Source organism: Ambystoma mexicanum, chromosome 2p (assembly GCF_040938575.1).
Source record: "Ambystoma mexicanum isolate Mex_15411 chromosome 2p, UKY_AmexF1_1, whole genome shotgun sequence".
NCBI lineage: Eukaryota > Metazoa > Chordata > Amphibia > Caudata > Ambystomatidae > Ambystoma > Ambystoma mexicanum.
This window is the reverse complement of record NC_090923.1, coordinates 729,826,406-729,842,209: the sequence shown is the minus strand read 5'-3', so window position 1 is coordinate 729,842,209 and position 15,804 is coordinate 729,826,406. Positions and strand designations below refer to the sequence as shown.

General features: G+C 46.3%; 1 protein-coding gene across 1 annotated transcript in view; it reads right to left on the bottom strand.

Moving 5' to 3' along the window:
• NAPA (NSF attachment protein alpha) overlaps positions 1–15,804 on the bottom strand; it is a 433,641-nt gene that overhangs the window by 367,133 nt on the left and 50,704 nt on the right. Inside the window, exons 2-3 of the mRNA XM_069644342.1 lie at positions 1,287–1,366; positions 195–311 (exon numbers count right to left, since the gene is read on the bottom strand). Of these exons, the coding sequence (XP_069500443.1) occupies positions 195–311; positions 1,287–1,366 (197 nt within the window). The remainder of the gene's footprint in view (positions 1–194; positions 312–1,286; positions 1,367–15,804) is intronic.

The following is a 15,804-nucleotide window of genomic DNA, read 5'->3' as shown; positions in this document are numbered from 1 at the left end:
ATTTCAACTTGAAATGTATACCCCTGAGCCGATGCGATATGCAACATAGGTTTTTGCCAAAACAGTCTGCTTTACTGATCAACCCCTTGTTAAATGTGGGCAACATGGGGCATTTTTCCTGCCCTTTTTCCACATTCCATCTAGTCCCATCCTAAAAGTACTTCCAACATCGATATACCCTGTCTCCACTTTACCTTGAGGATCAGCTTTCTTGAAGGCATTTCCTGCATCCACAAAGTTTGTAGCTGCATCGTGCTTGCTCTGTACCTGAAGATGAAGCTGGGCTGCCTGGCAGAAAGCGTTACCAGCCGCTGAAGCAAGAGAATGACAAAACTGTACATGAGTAATGTAGCAGACACCTTAAAGTTCATTTGGACAAAACAATAGATGCTCCTGCACAGCCTTCAATTTATGGCGCCAAACGATGCAGGGAGCTACTGGTCCGCAACACTCTGGAAAAAAACGTTTTGGCCACTGAATGTGCTTCTTGAGCGAACATGTGCTTCAGAACATGTTCTGGAGGACCAGAACATTGCACATGCCTGTGTTACTAGCACCACTTGGATGCATTACTAGGTAATGCTAGATCTTGTGATCTGGATTTTGTACTATTCACAAAATGAACCAGGACATTTCTCAAATATGTATGCAAAGGTGCAATGAAAAGCTATGCATTGTATGTGTTAAACACAGAAAAACCTGCAGCCCCCTTCTGGACCCATGGACTGGGTCTATAGCAATCATGATTCCTCTACTGTATCAGCAAGATAGCACTGTTAATGACAGTAACGGTAAAATGTTAAACAGATTTTTTTAAATGTCAATAAAAGTCATTAGCAAGCTTACACTGACAAGCACCGTCCCAAACAGATGAAGATTCACCAACTTGCTTAGACACATGCAATAAACGTATTGATTTCAGCAGCTTTCGAGGCCAGTACAGGTTTTGAGCATGTACACCACAGCAAATTCACTCGGTGTACCTAGTCAACATTAACATCCCATCATTAAAATTAAGCAAGAATTGGTATAGAAAGTCTTATTTAAAATGCAATACATTAAGTTCAACTGCACAATTGAGGGTGTAGATTACTAGGAGCACCTCCAAATATTTAAAAACACAGGTTTCAAACCATGGCAAGTACAACTGAGAAAAGTTTAAATAAAAAGTATCTGCCCCCTTTTAATAGGGACGTCATGTTTCTACAGCAACAAAAAATTTTTTTTTGGGTTAGTTAAACTCTCCATTACAATAAATTGACACAGTGAAACACAGGCCTACATACCGCTCCAATTCTTTGCCATTTTGAACATATTGGCAGCTCTCGCATACATTTCACATGCTTCTTCCACTTTGGAGGAGCCCCTAAAACCAACAAAAACAATAAGACATTAAAAAGACAAAAATAACAGTAACAGACATGATATTCAGCCCCACCCAAGAGCATTCTGCAAGGAGAACTACACATTTTTTAGGCTACACATTTCAAGATGTTAGTACCTAGCTTATAATTGCTTAGGATCAACATCTCATTTTGGAGTCTCCATCATCTCTTCACCCAAGCCACATAACATACCAATGTCTTAGCACGGATGTAAAAAACAAAATCGCAGAGCAGTTTTGAACTATAGTGTATGGTGTTCCAGAAATGGACCTACATATCATCACAAAGGGCTGAGCATTAAACGATGTACCTCTGAATCATTCGACCTTAAAGTTATGACATCTCAAATTGCGATTCCCTCCCAGTAAGGGATTTGTGGGAAGTACCTCAAAATGGCGTCACTCGTTTACTGAAAGAACATGCAATTCTCGGTACATTTTGGAGCAGAGTTACTTCAAAAAAGTGTAGCACTTCGTGTATCTAGCCTTACACAGTGATCTAGAATCACGAATTTAACAAATAGCAAAGCTGTAATCAATCATGGTGTCCGAACCAAATCGATATTCGATTGGTAAGGAAAATAGGATATCTTGCAAATGTCACACACTGACCAATAGATTTTCTAAACTAGTTAAAGGGTTAAAACTGCAGAGGTTTTATCGATTTCGTGGTGCCGTGGACAATAAATGTACATACTCTTGTGATTTCATTTTCAAAATATTAGACAATAGCTCAGATGCAGTGCATTTGTCATGGTAACAAGGCAGCATGGATTCAATCTGCGATCTGGCGCTTAGAAGCTAAAGGACTCTAGCATTAAGAGCGATATAAATAGCCAATAAAATAAATATGCATTTACAAAACTGTTACTGGTTTTCGATTTATACTGCAAAAATCGAGTTGAAACATACACACCCTTGTGTTTTAATGTCTTGTGCTTATATGGATTCACATGGTTTTTGTGAACACTTAGCGGAATTACAACTATTACAGTAGAACATATCCAGTCCTAGATGTTTACCTCCCAACATGTTTTTCGCGGCCCCAAAGCAGCTTCCTCTGGAGGGAGATTTTGGACAATTCTTTGAAATCAAATTTAAGTGAGCACTTGCTTACTTTATAAGCTTTTGCAGTATCTTTTTAGAGAAAATGTGTTATGCTTGGTCCGCTTGTCCTATTGCAACGGGCCCCGAAGAGATGTGCTGTATCCCTCAAACACGTGTCGCGTCTAAAAAAGAAAGATCAATATATGCTCTACTAATACAAATAATTAATCTTAAAGGTTTCCATTTATTTTAGCACAAATACTATGTGAATCCCTACAAGCACAAAGACATTAAAGAATGAAGGTATATAGGTTTGAACTAAAATATTCTTCCAATATAAAAGAAAGAACAGTTTTGGAATGAATGTTTTTTTCTTTGAAAATCAAAACACGGAAGTATGTACGTTTTTTCTCATACGATTGTGCTACAAAATATATACATCACAAAAATAAACCGCTTAATCTGCGTGGTTTGCAAACTTTCAACCTCAAATGGCAGCTCACAGCAAGGGTAGCAGGATGCTGCCACCCCCACCCGATTTGCTGGTCGAGGAGTGTTAGGCAGAATCCTGTGCAGTTCTCTTAGGGAGCACTACAGAAGATTAAGACTACCACTATATGCACTAAATCCCCTTTGGTATAAGTCTGTCCCACAAAGATTTAGTTGGTAGCCAAAGCTAAGCAGTCAGACTTATCTCAAGAGGGAGATGAGCAGTATTCAGGGTTTACACAATAGGGCTACAATACTGTGGAACAAGGAAACACTGACCAAAGCTTTGTATGAAAAAGAATATATACATTTATTTTACACACTCTGATGTTCACACACAAATCACTATTAAAGCAAGTTAAACCAGTCAAGAAAAGTATACACAACTCCCTATTTAAATTGTAGAGAAGTTTGATCAAGAGTGAAAACGGAGCAAAAACGGCAGTGTTAACGAAGCAGAAATGGCAACAATTTCTTCAGGGAGGCAAAGGACAAGTTATACAGGTTTACACTCTTTAACACACCAGCAACACTTCCCAAATAGATTGTGAACAAGTTAGGCAAGGCAGTACTTTAGCATATGCAATACTGAGGTGAAAACCGAGAAAAATGGCACTTATTAACTTATGACAATATTAAAAAGGGGAAGGGAAAAGGTGGTTATAAGAATTAGGTGCACCAACACATTTCTAGGTGAGAAGCAATCTAGAGAAGGCAGTTGTAACAGATTTAGCCAGAGTCAATAGGCCTGTGCCAGAGTAAATGGTAGACGATAGGGGCAGCCAATCCAGTAGGCAAGTAAAGGATTTAAAACACCTTTAGCAATACCAAACGAAACGTAGGTCTGGCAGAACAATGTAACTTTAAAGTGGAAGAGGCTCCTGTGGTGGCGGTAGTTCCTGGCAGTCAGTTCGGGAGATCCAGCAGAGTAAGAGACTCTCGTCGTGGAGGAAGGTTCGAATTACTGTACTGCCCAGGGATGAAACCAGCCGCGGTGTTGCCAAAACGAATAAAAGGTACGCTCCTTTAAATCGCGGTCGTGGTGGACGGGTGCTTGGCTATCCGGTCTCCGAGTGGAGGGCACTGGCGGTTCGACCAAGGCAGGTCCTGGAAGGCGATTGGCGAACTGGTGGCCCCACCAGCTCAAGGGAAGAAGACTCTTGCAGGGGAAAGTCTTCTCAAGTCGTTGCAGAAAAGTGGAGAGGATCTGCAGCAGGACTTCACCGGTGGTTCAGTCGTTGCAGATGTCTTCAGCTTCTCTCCTCTTCGGTTTCTTAGTTCTAGTGACAACGTCTTGTCCTCCAGTCCTCCGGACCCTTCTTTTATGCAGCAAAACCCCCATTCATACAGCCTAGCTGTCACTCACACAGTGGGGTGGCTCTCCTGGCTGGAGAACCCCCCCCAGCCTATCAGGGCAGAGTGCGACTTGGATTGCGTAGGCAATCCTGTCCAGGGTGCCTATTCCCCTCTCACACATCCTGTCTACCCCAGACTCAGTGGCACCGAGAGGAGGGCTTCTGTGCAGAAGCCCGCCAAAAGGACGAACAAAGGATCCCCGACCTGGATTAGGATTTCAGAGAAAGACACATGAAAGAAATATTATTAAAGTTCTGGCAAAAAAAACACCACCGGATTAAAGTTAGTATTGAAATAACCTGGCGGTATGTTAGAGGCTGTCAGTAAAAGTGGTAGCCTCGAACAATGGGCAAATCCCATAGGGAAATATTTGTGGTCGGATATTTACGGTAGTAACCACTGCCACCAGACAGAAACGAGAGAGGGACTATACAGTACCCCCTCGAAAATGAACACCCGGAAAAAACTATTAAACCTTTCCAGTAATTCCATAGTAAGATGGGTTGTACTGGTTTAGTTCATAATTATTGACTAATAAAGTCAATGGGGACTTTACAAGCCCTGGGAGACAGTAGTCAGTCTCAGGGTATGGAGTCTATGTTTGGGGGTCGCTACGACACCCCTGTGATACGGCATGGAGGGTGCTGTGTACCACACAGGTTAAAAAGAGGATTCCTATGAGGGTGAGAAAAAAACCCATAGACCATAAGCACACAAGATAACATACACTAGCAATCTGCCCAAGAGTGGGAAAAAAGGGTCTTACTCTTAGGAGAAAAAAATAAACCCTTCAAATCCAGCAAAGCTGCTGGGGGACTCTATAGGTAAGGGAAATTATCCTTAGAAGAGAATCCTCCCCAACAAGGAGTCTAAATGACAACTGCGTGCCAAAGGCAGACACAAGCTAAGGAGTGCATTATGTGCGAGATGACAGGGCGCAGCTAGAGCACATTGGCGGCCCATCAAATACACAGGAACAGTGGCTCCCCCCAACAACACCACAGTATATTAGGTGAATGGGACACTGCAGCTGGCAAGTGAACAAGAAGGGGTGGGGTGGGGGGAGGGGACGGAATAAGGACTACCACCTCCATTGACGCCTCCCTAAGCCAATCGCTACGAGGAAAAGAGGGAGGTGCGCAACATAACACTGCATGCGAGGATCTCGCACACCCACAGCGGCTACCTGCAAAAGCTGCGCACCTCCTGCCCGAACTAGATGACCCACCAGCACAAAGGATGCCAGAGGTACCCACGCCACTAAGTGTTATAGCAGTAAGTCAATCTGCCCCCATGACGGAGCAAAGATTACCCGCAAACAGCCATGCCGACCCCTGGCCTGTGTCTTTGAGGGAGGCCCAAGCCGCAGATCAGTAACGCCGCACGGCATCCGGCCATACAAGCTGTGACTACCCTGGAATGATCGGACACCCAATCAGCAACCAACCTCCACTAGGGCACAGTTAGGTGGGCCAAACACAGGGGTGCACCATTCCAATACCTACCAAAGGTGACAAAAGTTGAAATGCATGGATTGCGCATCACCCGCCTCAAACAATACCACAGTACGCAGAGGGGCGCGATTCTAACACTGCAGCCTACAGGGGCCCCACCTGCCATTTAAATCAACAAACATACACAACAAAGTGTCCTTACGGGCTATCATATTTGCCAGCACACCAGACGCCCGTTGCCCCGCACCACAACAAGAAACAGAGTGGGACCTGCCCACCACTATTGAAGAGCACAGTCTGTCTGTTCAGCCCACGCACACTAGAGGAAACCAGGCTCCTGACCAGCGCCGCTTCGTGACCTTCAGCAGCACACGCTGCACCTACTGCCACAAGCTTTCTGACTTCATCCATGCAGCAAGGCCCACTTGCAACTAACCAACTCAACTAGCCTGAAGTGTTATTAAACCATCACACTATCAGACAAATCGGCCGCAATGATGGAATGATTCACCCCAGCACCCCTAAATGACAGCAATAACTATAGCACCCAATATCTATGCCGGTGGTCTGTGTGAACCAACCATCCTGATCATAAACTGTGGAGGTCAAACTGAACGCTACCTCTGCTCCTGTGTATACATTGATATCGCAGACATTGGCATGGGGCATCCGACGGGCAAAGGGCCCAACCATTTCAACCCCCTTATTCAGCACCAGATAACACTTCTGGGACGGCGACAGGCCATGGGGCACCACAAACTTCACCCTCTGGACGACAGCCCTCCACCTGGGCATGGCAAAAACCTCATCTGAAAGCAACATCAGCAGACCTAAGCTCAACTGAAACACCCTTACGCCGGTCTGCACGTCAGCAACCCAAGATGGATGTTCAAAATCAACTACAAGCAATCCTCACGGAAATGAGGGCATAGGCCATAGAACACAGGAGGCAAATGTCACAGTCCAGAAAATCAAGTGCGACATTCAAGATATACAGACCTGTCTAAATGGCCAACGCACAATAAGCAACAAATTAGCACAATTGAAGATGATAGATAGCGCAGTGGCCGCTACTTATCTAGACACGGATAAGAGAAGTACAGCGCCTCAGAGCAAAGGTTCGTGACCAGGAAAAGAAATAATCACTCGCAGTGCAACAATTTCGGCTCGGCGGCCTCCCCGAACAGGCAGAGGGATCTGACCTCGAGGCATACGCCTATCACCTATTCCAGGATCACCTACACATCCAAGATCCAAGGACAAACATGAGCAAAAGAATCCACAGGGCCCCCCTACACATGACCCGCAGCAGGAGATAAACCACGGCCCATCACAATGCGACTCGACTTCCAACATAAGGTAGCCATCCTACGTGCCTATAAAGCTGCATGCACAATTTGCACGGAAGGGGCAGACATCCATATATTCAACGATTATTCCGCCGAAGTGTCCCGACGGAGGAAGAGATTTGCTCCCCTATTTGCGGCACTACAAGGTACAAATACTATCTGAAATTCCCCACCATCTGTTGCATCCAATAGCACAAAGAATTAGACTCCTTCAATGACCCAGAGGATGCCTGGCGCCTCTAACAGCAAGAGCTTGTCTACACAGACTTTCTCCACCGTTAACCGAGGACGAGAGACCAACTTATTCACACAGGCTCTTCACAATGGCACCACCACCAACAGCAACGATCAAAAGGCAAGAGACAGCGTTCCGGCAGATGCCCAACTGGACTCGGCCGCAATGACTCCCGTCCCCCCAACATGAAAGACTCTGATCCATCTCATCCTTCAGTCGATCTCACCATACAAAGGCCAATCAAACAATCTCGCCCCCTTGACCTTGATTAGGACATTCAGGAAAATAACACGAAGCCGACTATTTCCCATTAACCAGAACGCTTCAACCCATACGTATAATACTGTAACACCCAGCCTTCTACATTGAGCCATCCCTCCCCCTTCTAAGTTCCTAGTGTTACTGATGGCCCCGGACAGATCCCACCAGCATGCCAGGGGTGTGGGCGAGATCCCCATTATCTCTCCTAACCCTCCCAGGGCATGGGTTTACAAGAAATAGTATGAGGATACTGTTGGTTTATCCCAATGTTAATGTTACGACCTACATGTTTGAGGTCATGTTAGAGTTTTAATTGCACAGATGCACAGGTTTTTTGACCAACAAAGCAATCTCTGGCATAACTTCTCCTTCCTTCACTCAATCCCACCCGCGAAACAATCAGGGCTCCACCGAAATGGCTGACCTACGCCTAGTGACCCTTAACGTACAAGGCCTAGGACACTCAATTAAAAGACAAGGAGTTCTCAGTCACCTAAGGGACATACAGAGCGCCATCGCTTTCCTTCAGGAAACGTACCTGGACACTCACGAATCAGGGAAATTAAGCAGTGAATGGGTTGGGGGAGCAGCTCATTCTCCGCATCGAGGTAAAAGAGGGGTTTCGATCTTAATCCACAAACGCATCCCGTTCCACTCACCCCACACCATATCAGAACATCCCCTGACCCTTCTGAACATCTATACCCCAACCAATGACACCCACTTTTTTCACAGGTATTTGAAAACCGTGCACAATATATGGGGAATCTTACCCTTATAGGGGGAGACTGGAACACAATAATAGATGTGACATTGGATAGACAGGGCACACCTCTATCACAACTCCCGACCCCACGCAAACGTACAACCCTACTAACCATCATGTCTGAATTGGGACTAACAGACGCATGGCGGAGCCTCCACCCATAACGTCACGACTATACATTCTACTTGAAGGGCCATAAATCCTACTCCAGACTACACTACTGGTAAACTCCTGTGAATGCCCTACCACATATAAAACAATGCACAATACTCCCAATGAGGGCATTGGACCACGCACCAGTACTCCTCCATATTAAACTCCCGGACGCCCCGCCCGACACTGTGGTGCCTAAACTTAAAAGCATTGACATACCCAGATTTCCTTGAACAACTCGGCGAAGACAGACCTATTTTGGCAGACCAATCCGACTCAAGTATACTGCCCAGTCACCTGCTGGGACGCCTATCAAGTCTTTCTCAGGGGGCAATGTATTTCTAGATGGGCCACAAACTAAAGGGGAGAAGGGAAAGTGAAACCAAGATCAGTGCAGACATAGCGCATGCAGAATCCCAGCACATACGTCCAACTAAACAGGCTAAGATCAGAGCTCAAACAAATCTCCACTCAACGCGTGAAAAAATAGTTTACTAGCTGGTCGCAGGCCTACTACCAAGACGCCGACATGCCTCTCCATTGGATGACGCTCGCCCTTTCGCACCAGACAAGCCTCGCACCATATAATCGGCATCCGGAGGTGAGCTGGAAATCTATTAACCAATGAAAGATATAAACGCTTCACAGAATATTGCAGCCAACTATACACTAGCCCAGACCCAATAGCAGCAGACTATATAGACACCTTCATTACCAAACGGCAATACCATTTTTTTTATTTTTTTTTTAAATAAACACAACTGGTGACATCAATCACAGCCGCTGAGATAACCCAAGCCATAGCTTCCCTAACAGCGAGAAAAGCGTCCGGGCCAGATGACATACCCACAGAGCTATACAAAGTAATGGTGGACCGCCTTGCCCCACTGCCCAAAACAGTATTCGCTGAGGCACTGACCATGGGCCACTTAACGTGATCGATGCTTGAAGCCAATATAATTGTTTTCCACCAGCAGGGTCGCGACCCAGAAGACTGCGGGACATACCGACCAATCGTGGTAATAAACGCTGACGCCAACATGCTAGCCAAATGCCTAACACGCAGAATTTAGAAAACCCTCAACCAACTTATCCATAGCTTATCAGACCAGCTTTATCCTTGGCCATCACTCAGACAACGGGAGACGCCTGTTGCATGTACTCGCTGGATGGGAAGACCCAGACGTAATACTAGCCAATGATGCTGAGAAAGTGTGCGACAAAGTCCAGTGGGACTTCATGTTCCGGGTACTCGCAGTTTACGGATTCCCACCAATGCTCCTTGTGCTCATACATTTTATACACAAACCATAAAGCCTCAGTGATCACTAATGGGACGTCTCAAACTTGTTCGATCTATACTCGGGCACCAGGCAAGGCTGCCTCCTTACCCTCCACCCCCTTTTGTACACACTCTCAATGGAACCGTTAACCAAGAAACTTTGCAACGACCCGGATTGGAATGGTGTGATGCGAGGGGCCAAGGAACACAATCTCTCTATACGCTGATGACCTTCTGGTTTATATCAGCAAGCCTGTGGTATCACTCCCCTGCCTACACCAATTTATCTACTATTATGGGCTCATGACAGGATATAAAGTCAACTGGACAAAATCGGAAGTCCTACCACTCAGGCCTAACATACAGTGGGGTAGCACCTTTCTGCCTGCAGTTACATCCTATCAAATATCTGGGGGTCCTCATCACCCCATCCATTCTCGAAATCGCAGACCTGAACTATCCACCGACTGTCAAAGATCAAATCTGACCTTACCAGATGGAATACACTCCCACTTTCCCTGGTAAACCGCATCAAAGCCTTTATAATGAACTCCCCCCCAAAACTCATATCTAGCGATGATGTTACACTGCGCCCCATCGCAACAAATGCACAAAGATCTAGACACACAAACATCCAAATTTATCTGGAAAGGTAAAAAGGCAAGAATCTGGCTCGAAATCCTACAGGCCTCCAAAAACGACAGTGGACTAGCAGTACCAGCCTGGCAGACTTATCAGTCAGCCCAAATATGCAGGGCCAAACGATGGCTCGATGCATACAGCTGGAGATCAGTGGAACTCTCCCTATTAGCTCCATTTACCCAGTCAGAACTCTTGGCCATCCCACTAAACAATCTACCTAAACGTATCAGGTCACACCCACTGATAGGCCCAAAGTTGACGTAATGGCATAGGATGAGAGAACTAACCGGCTCGGATGTCCGGGCGGCCCCAGCCTGGATCAGCAGATGGGAAATCCTTTCAACCGGCCTAGACCACACATTACACAAACACCAAGACTCCCACTGGCCTGAGATTAGAGTGCTGGAACTGTACGACAGTGATATAGCTTCGGGGTTCCAGGAAGCTAGTCAAATACTTAAGACTATGAAACATGGAGTGGCTACAGTACCTTACTATATGAGGTGATTAGATCACTACAACCGGGCAGACACTACAGAATACTCCAATTAAGCTCATTCGACACCATCTGTACCCCTAATAATATTAAACGCAACACACTAATCGCACACTGGAAATCCAACAATGGCCTCACCAAACAAGCCAGCCTAGCTAGGAATACCAAAAATTGCTTGCTTGAATGTTCCGTCCTTCAACGGTGAGGCAAGACCGTACAGGCAGACCACTTCAGGGATTTACTAGACACACACACACAACGACTAAGATGGTAACATATGAAAGGCCCCCACCTACCTACCTGTCACTAGGATCGGTACCAGGCTAAGACAAGCCACACGAACGTGGGATGCCCCAAATACTACCTCCCAAAAGACACTGGTAATTGGGAGGCGAACAATAATCTCAACCAAACAGAATCCATCTATGTATGCAATGCCAAGCAATCTTGTAACATTTGGGTATTATCATTACTATTATTTTTGGGTGGGGGGGGGGTGGGTGCTTCACTGCTGAATGTCAATTCAGAGGCAGTTTCTATTTTTAGGGAGGGAGTCTCAGGATGGGGGTGGTGGTGGGCTGTTAGGTATTCATCACTGTTATTTATGCCCGTCTCTGTTCTAGGCTTCTGGGCTGTGTATGCTGTTCATCACAAGCCCTGCAAATACCTAATAAAGTGCTTTAAAAAAACAAAAAAATATATCCTGCTTCAAAATCTCACAATTTTTGGCGAGTCGGACTGTTGTGAACCAATTAACTTGTTTTTAGGAAGTTCAAAGATAACCATGACAACAAACTCCAGCCCTTTATGAGCATTTCACCACCAACTATCCTTTAAATGCTGCATCTCACATCTTGTAGCATTACCACATTCTGCTCCTTGACTGTCTTTTATCCCAGATTATGAGATTGAACATCCTACTTGAGCAGCATCTCAACAATTGCCCCAGATTGTAGCAACCATGGTGTTACTGTTGCATCCAATTGTTCGTAGATTCTTGCACACATATGGCTCCCATACCGCTTGAAGTGCTGCACATTTATTGATCTTTACATCTTAAATGTTACTCCTTGGTGGCTGCATCTCAAATTCTGCCCTTAAAAGATGCTACTCATATTGCTACACTTATAAGGAGCATTGTACCCATTTAGCGCTGCTTGATTGTTGCTCCACGCTGCTCTTTCTCCTGTCTCGTTTTCGGTTTCTCTGGATTACGTCTCCTTACGCCTTGCCCCCTTGAAGACTTCTGCTATCAGGTGCGACCTAGCTGCCTCCAGATTTTCACTTCTCTAGGTGTGCCTCCAGAAGAGGCAACAAACAGGCAGCACTTGGATGAGCTACCATAAATACAGCAAATACAGCGGAAGCACCGAGGAACTCAAACCTCAACACAGAAGAATACATAGGATATGGGGAGTCATGTATGAGAGACGCACTTTTATCAATCTACAGAACTTCTATTCTTGCAAGATACCCACCACAGACATCTCAAGATATCTAATCAGTCATCAGCCACAAAGGGGTGTGGAAATGCAATCATGCCCACAAAAAGGAAAAACAAAAAAAGAAAAAAAAAGGGGGGGGGGGGGGGGGGAGGTGGCCAGCAGGGGGCGCACGGATGACTATCCCTCCCGTGTGCCCCTGCCTTTGGACCCTGCCCCTGAAAACTGGTGATCCAGGGGTATGAAGGGTCCCCCCCACTGGAGGAGAAGAAAAAAAAAATAAGCTCAATAAAAAAAATAAACATTTTAAAAAACAAAAAAAAAAAAAATCAGAAGAAAACAGAGCTTTCTTCACTGAGATATCCACATTCTTTGGTCCAGCGATCACCGATGCCACTCGAGCTGCGTATCCCAGCTCCCCGTGGACCAAGCACAGCTCGCTGGCGATTCCTGAGCTTCGAACCTTGTGCCAGTGCCAGCGGCGCTCCGGGTGCAGGCGGCAAGCCAGAGAGTCCTACACGAGCGGCTGACTCCGACGCCTTGAGGGTAGGACGGAGTTGCAGTGGAGGCCCCACTGCGTGGACCAGTGGGGGCTCAGACCGCTGGGACCGTGTGGTGCGCATCCTCCCCAAGGCAGACGCGTCTGGCGACCCACTTGTGCATAACTGTTGGGCCCCCAGTCGTGGGAGCCACGTCATGAGCCGGGTCGCCGATGAGGAACATACCAGAACGGGAGCAGTGATACCGATCCACATGTTAAGTGTGAACCTTGGGGACTCGCCTGCCCCTGACCGCCCGCCCTTGTTGCACCAGAGGAGAACCACCAGAGTGCCCCTGCTGGCACTGCAACCGCACAGGCCCCTGGAGCTGCTCTAGAGACGGGCAGATTAAATATACAAACTCAGCTAAAATAATATTCTTTTTACATACCTACCAGGGTAATTTTTTATACACCCTGGTAGGCCTTATGTTGCAGGAACTATGGGTAGACTGTAATAATTGTTTTATCTTGATGTGATTAATATGTTATCCCTGCTTTTGCACTTGATATATTTGTAATGAATGTTCTGTTTTTCTTTATTTTTTCAATTGCTCTATTCTACTTATTTTTTTGTTTTAGAAAGTGTGTAAAATCTCAAAACAACTATGCTTTCAACAATAAATTTATGGTTAGCACTTCTCAGACTGCTCCCTTGGTGTATCCCCAGTGATTTGCCTCGCAAACACTAGCCTTTAAATTACTATGGAGATTTAATTTGAATGTCGGACAGAATCTAGGACTGGCTCGTGTGTGAGTACCGCTTTGTCGGTTTTTGTAAATTCTACATACTTTTCCCCCGCTCACACTTGCACATAGGGGCTCCCCTATTGTTTGTTACATCTAGAGACGGAGATGCCTGTCCACATGGTCTAGGGCAATCCCCCCCTCCCCCCAACTCAGCACAATACGTTCCTGTCGCACCCGGCAGTAGCAGATAGGAAGGGGACAACAAGGCCACTCACAACGGGGGAAACGACGGCCCAACCTGAGAGGTGCAGCGGATCTCGCAGCCCCAGCAACGTCCCCATGTCGATGTGCACATCATAAGCCCCGGACTCTCTGCGCAATAATTAGAGGTTGAAGCCGTGCAGGTAGGCCTGAGAGTATTCCATAACCACAACACTGAGTAAATCAAATTCACTCCCCCCTCCATTAATGAGCTCCAGGTGAGACTCTGGACTTCTGAGTAGGGGCTGAACCTGGCATTTGGAGGGGTCTGCAGAACACTGTCACCTATTTGAATAAGGGAGTGGAGGAGGGCAGATTGCTGACCCAGGAAGCTCATATAACTTTGCACAAAGTGCGCAATAAATTTACAGGCCCCCATTCCTGGAATTACTCTGGGGACATTTGTGCCCAAGACACCTTAAAAAGATGTGAGTGTCTGGAAATGGAGAAGCGCAGATAGCCTGAAGAGATTAAGGAACCCAGTGATCTAAAAGGAGGAACCGCCTAAAAGTGAGCAAATCCTACTGGAGTCCTTTCCCCAAAGCCATCCTATCTAGCAAGGGCACAATGCAACCCCTCCTCACCACCCTCCCCCTCCCCCCCCATCATCCGCATCCCAGACAAAATGCAAAGCCGCTCAAGGGAGCCCGCATAACCCCCCCCAACAAAATACTGCCCACTGGGCGCCACTGACCACTAAGTGACAAATGACTCACTTCGAAGCCAACAGCGGTAACCATCACACTGAGGGTTGGGCCTCCGAAACAGGGGCGTGTGCCTCCTCAGCCGTAGCAACCCCACAGAAACACCAAAGTGTACTGCGCTAGACACACCTACACTTCACACCCACCAGCCCCAGATATTAAGGGAGGAAAAACTGAACAAAGGGAACACTGGAAATAGGTGCAGCGACCACCGAGGGTCCCACTGCAGTCCGGCCGAACGGCTTCAAGTCTCTACACGAAGAGAACGAACGACAGCCATCCAAGAAGTGAGGTACCAACAAAATATTCTCCTTCCCAACTGCACCCCGGACAACACGAAAAAACGCTCAAAGTGACTCACGTACTACCTTCTAATTACTCACCCAGTGCTGATAGCCATCAAACTTAATCAAAATCACACTATAGCCGGGATGGGCCCCCGGAACAGTGTGCCTCCTCGGCAGACACTACCCCATATGAACGCTAAAGCGAAACTCGCCAGATACGCCTACACTTCATTCCCACCGACCCTAGGCACAGAGAACAAATTGATAATGGATACATCTGAAACAGGCGCGGCAGCCACAAAGGGTGATATCGCAGCACTACTGAACGAGATAAAGAACATGGGAGCTAACCTGGGCGGCAAAATAGATTAGATAACCCAGAGAATGAACAACATTGAGGAAAGACTGGAAGGAGTCGAGAATAATCAAGCCTCCATAGATACCATCAAACTCAAATGGATTTGAGAATAAGACAAAAGGGAGGAGTAATTCCGACTAAAAGTGGACGATTTAGAAAACCGTGAAAGAAACAACTTACGCTTCTTCGGTATCCTGGAACAAGAGGGAGAAACGAAGGGAGACCTCAAGAAAACAATTCACGATATCATCAAAATCCTGACGGCCAATGAAGATATTGATGAACCTAAAACAGAGCTGATACACAGGGCCGCAAGAACACCCGGTGGACCAAGGTCAGTCCTCGCCAGATTCCACAGGTACCAAGACAGAGCCAGGATCCTAGAGAAAGCCAGGTCCAGAGGTCTACTTACCCTTGGAGGTGCTCAAATTACCATCTTCCAAGACCTATGCTCACTCACTCCAGCCCTGAGACGCTTATGTAGCCCGCTCAAGAAATGGCTCAAAGACCAAGGAACCAGATACAGATGGGGATACCCCTTCTCTCTCACATTCGAACATGGAAGTAGGAGAATACACCTAAAAACTGAAGAGGAGACTCGAGATTGCAT